At 35.9% G+C, this 2,394-nt stretch overlaps 1 protein-coding gene across 1 annotated transcript in view; it reads right to left on the bottom strand.

Annotated features, from left to right (window-relative positions):
* Positions 1 to 2,394, bottom strand: part of LOC117100053 (collagen alpha-1(XVII) chain-like) — a gene marked incomplete at its 3' end in the record, with an annotated part of 14,718 nt that overhangs the window by 3,776 nt on the left and 8,548 nt on the right. Inside the window, exon 5 of the mRNA XM_033239601.1 lies at positions 2,035 to 2,079. Within this exon, the coding sequence (XP_033095492.1) occupies positions 2,035 to 2,079 (45 nt within the window). The remainder of the gene's footprint in view (positions 1 to 2,034; positions 2,080 to 2,394) is intronic.

The following is a 2,394-nucleotide window of genomic DNA, read 5'->3' as shown; positions in this document are numbered from 1 at the left end:
GGTGACAGGGAGACACGTCCATCCCCACGTCCCCCACAAGTATGGGGGACATCATATCAATTGTCCCCCAACTTTTTATCAATCTTCTGTAGTTAAAACCCAACTTTTCAAAGCAAGTCTAAAGAACAACTAAACTCGTCCCCCACTTTTAAAATAGGAGGACATGTCAACTTTATTGTGAAAACAATGTATTGTATACGTTGTTACAATTGGAAGGCCAACATTTTTACAAACTCAAAAGTGCACAATTTCCACTATAAACGATTTATTCCTTTTGTATACGATAAAAAATTAAAACCTGTATATACTAATGTTATTATCTACATACATAGATTCCTGTTTTTCCTAATTTCAGAAAATTGTAATTGGTAAAATGAATTTTATATAGCCCTTATTAAACGATAATTATACAGTCTTTGACACGCATAGGTCTATCTATTTTGACTTATTTAAATAGTGATACCTCAAGTTTACGAATTCTGATGTTACGTTGACGCAAACTCGCCTTGACCGACGTCATGATAATGATAAATTAAGTCAATCACCTTTATGTTTGTGAAATTAAAATGCTAACTAATGTTTTATGTGCTTCCTATCTCCCTAGTCCAGTTTTATCGTAAATTAGACAGTAGTATTTCCACTCACAATAGTGTGAGTCGCAATACTACTTACACACAAGTGAATTTCAAGAAGAGGAGAAAAAGAAAAACCCTTGATTGATTAAATTAGAGTGACTGCTTTAAGTTTATCTTATTTGTTTTTCTTGGCTCAAATACGTCAAAAGCTATCAGTAGACAATAAATCATTATTTGTTATGAATGTTATTTTGCACAAAATATATAAGCAGGCTTGATTATGATTACCAGGATAAATTGAAATTTATGATGCGTATTTTAGTGGAAGATTCAAAGGGGACCAGCCGCCCCCTCCCCTCCCTAAATTTATCAAAATTTAAAAGTGGAAAAAAAGAAAATTGTAATAAAATTTAAGTCTGAGAGTGTCATTTCCGGTGCCATAATCGTACATTTTCTTACCCCAGTCCCAACCATGGTGGGCTGAGCTAAGTGATCTACACTCTATCTGTAAAAGCCCTTCCATGGCCCCCTCTATTTTTAATTAGTGGATCCGCCTCTGTATTTTGAAGATGTAGTGTCAAAATAAATGTTTATTGCATTGCACTGCATGTTGATTTTATCTAATCAATTAGATACGACTTATAAAATGCTATATACGGCAGAGCGTCCGGGGGCTTCGCGACTGAACCCCCACCGGGGCTTTGGGAAGTCGTCTGGCCCCGTCCGAGGCCTGGGTCACCGGCCCAAGACTTCCTTATTTTCCAAATCGTCCCCCTCCCACTTTTAACCAACGGATCGACGCCCTTGACGGTAGAGATTGTATCTTTAGTAACCGACTAGTACATGTCTGGTAAGAGCTGCGCAGTGGATGAGTTAACATTGACAAAATATTCTTTGTGTGTAACTGGAAATGAGAATGCCGTCCTATAATATTATACAATCTAGAAGGCGCAGCTCGTGTCCACTGTTTGCATTAACACATGGGCTGTATCTATAAATTGCCTTAGTTTGATTTTATGTTCATTATTCATTTATTGCTTTATTTGTGTGGGCGTGGTCGGGCGTCGCTGAAACCTTTCTAAAAGTGGTCCAGGGGATGTAGCCCCATCCCCCTTCCCCTCGAAAATATGACAATTTAGGAGTTTCAAAGGGTTATTTAATCCATTTTAGAGTCTATTATTATGTAAAACACACCAACAATTTGTTTATATTTCTTATTTCAGCTTAGGCAAACCTTGCTAAAAAGGTACACTTTCTCCATCAAGAGGTTGTTTTTAAGAAAGGAATGACCTGTGATGACTAAATCCGTTACCGTTATAAATGTTTAATCTTGCGGGAAATCTACTCATAATGCATTTCACTTTTGGACCACGCAGCTCACTATCAACAACTTACTTCGCACAGTTATGACAATGTTTGTGCAAGAATCGGTAAAGATTAAAGTACAATAGTAATCTACCTGGTGGGCCAGGCGGACCGGGCGGTCCCTGTACTCCCTGTTCACCTAGAAGAGGAGAAGAATCAACAGTGTAAGTGACGAGAAAACATCGGAACTTGCTTTTTGTAGGTTTCATTAACCAAATGTAGTAAAGTGTATCAATCGCATACTCTAAGGCCTCTGCCAATACTACTATAATAATAATAATAATAATAATAATAATAATAATAATAATAATGATGATGATGATGATGATGATGATGATGATGATGATGATGATGATGATGATGATGATGATGATAATAATAATACCGGTAATAATATAAATAATAATAATAATAATAATAATAATAATAATAACAATAATAATAATAATAATAC

Source organism: Anneissia japonica, unplaced genomic scaffold (genome assembly GCF_011630105.1).
Source record: "Anneissia japonica isolate Jap-2015-1 unplaced genomic scaffold, ASM1163010v1 scaffold5248_len23683_cov104, whole genome shotgun sequence".
In the NCBI taxonomy this organism is placed as follows: domain Eukaryota; kingdom Metazoa; phylum Echinodermata; class Crinoidea; order Comatulida; family Comatulidae; genus Anneissia; species Anneissia japonica.
The sequence above is the reverse complement of the archived record's forward strand: the minus strand, read 5'-3'. Positions and strand labels throughout refer to the sequence as shown.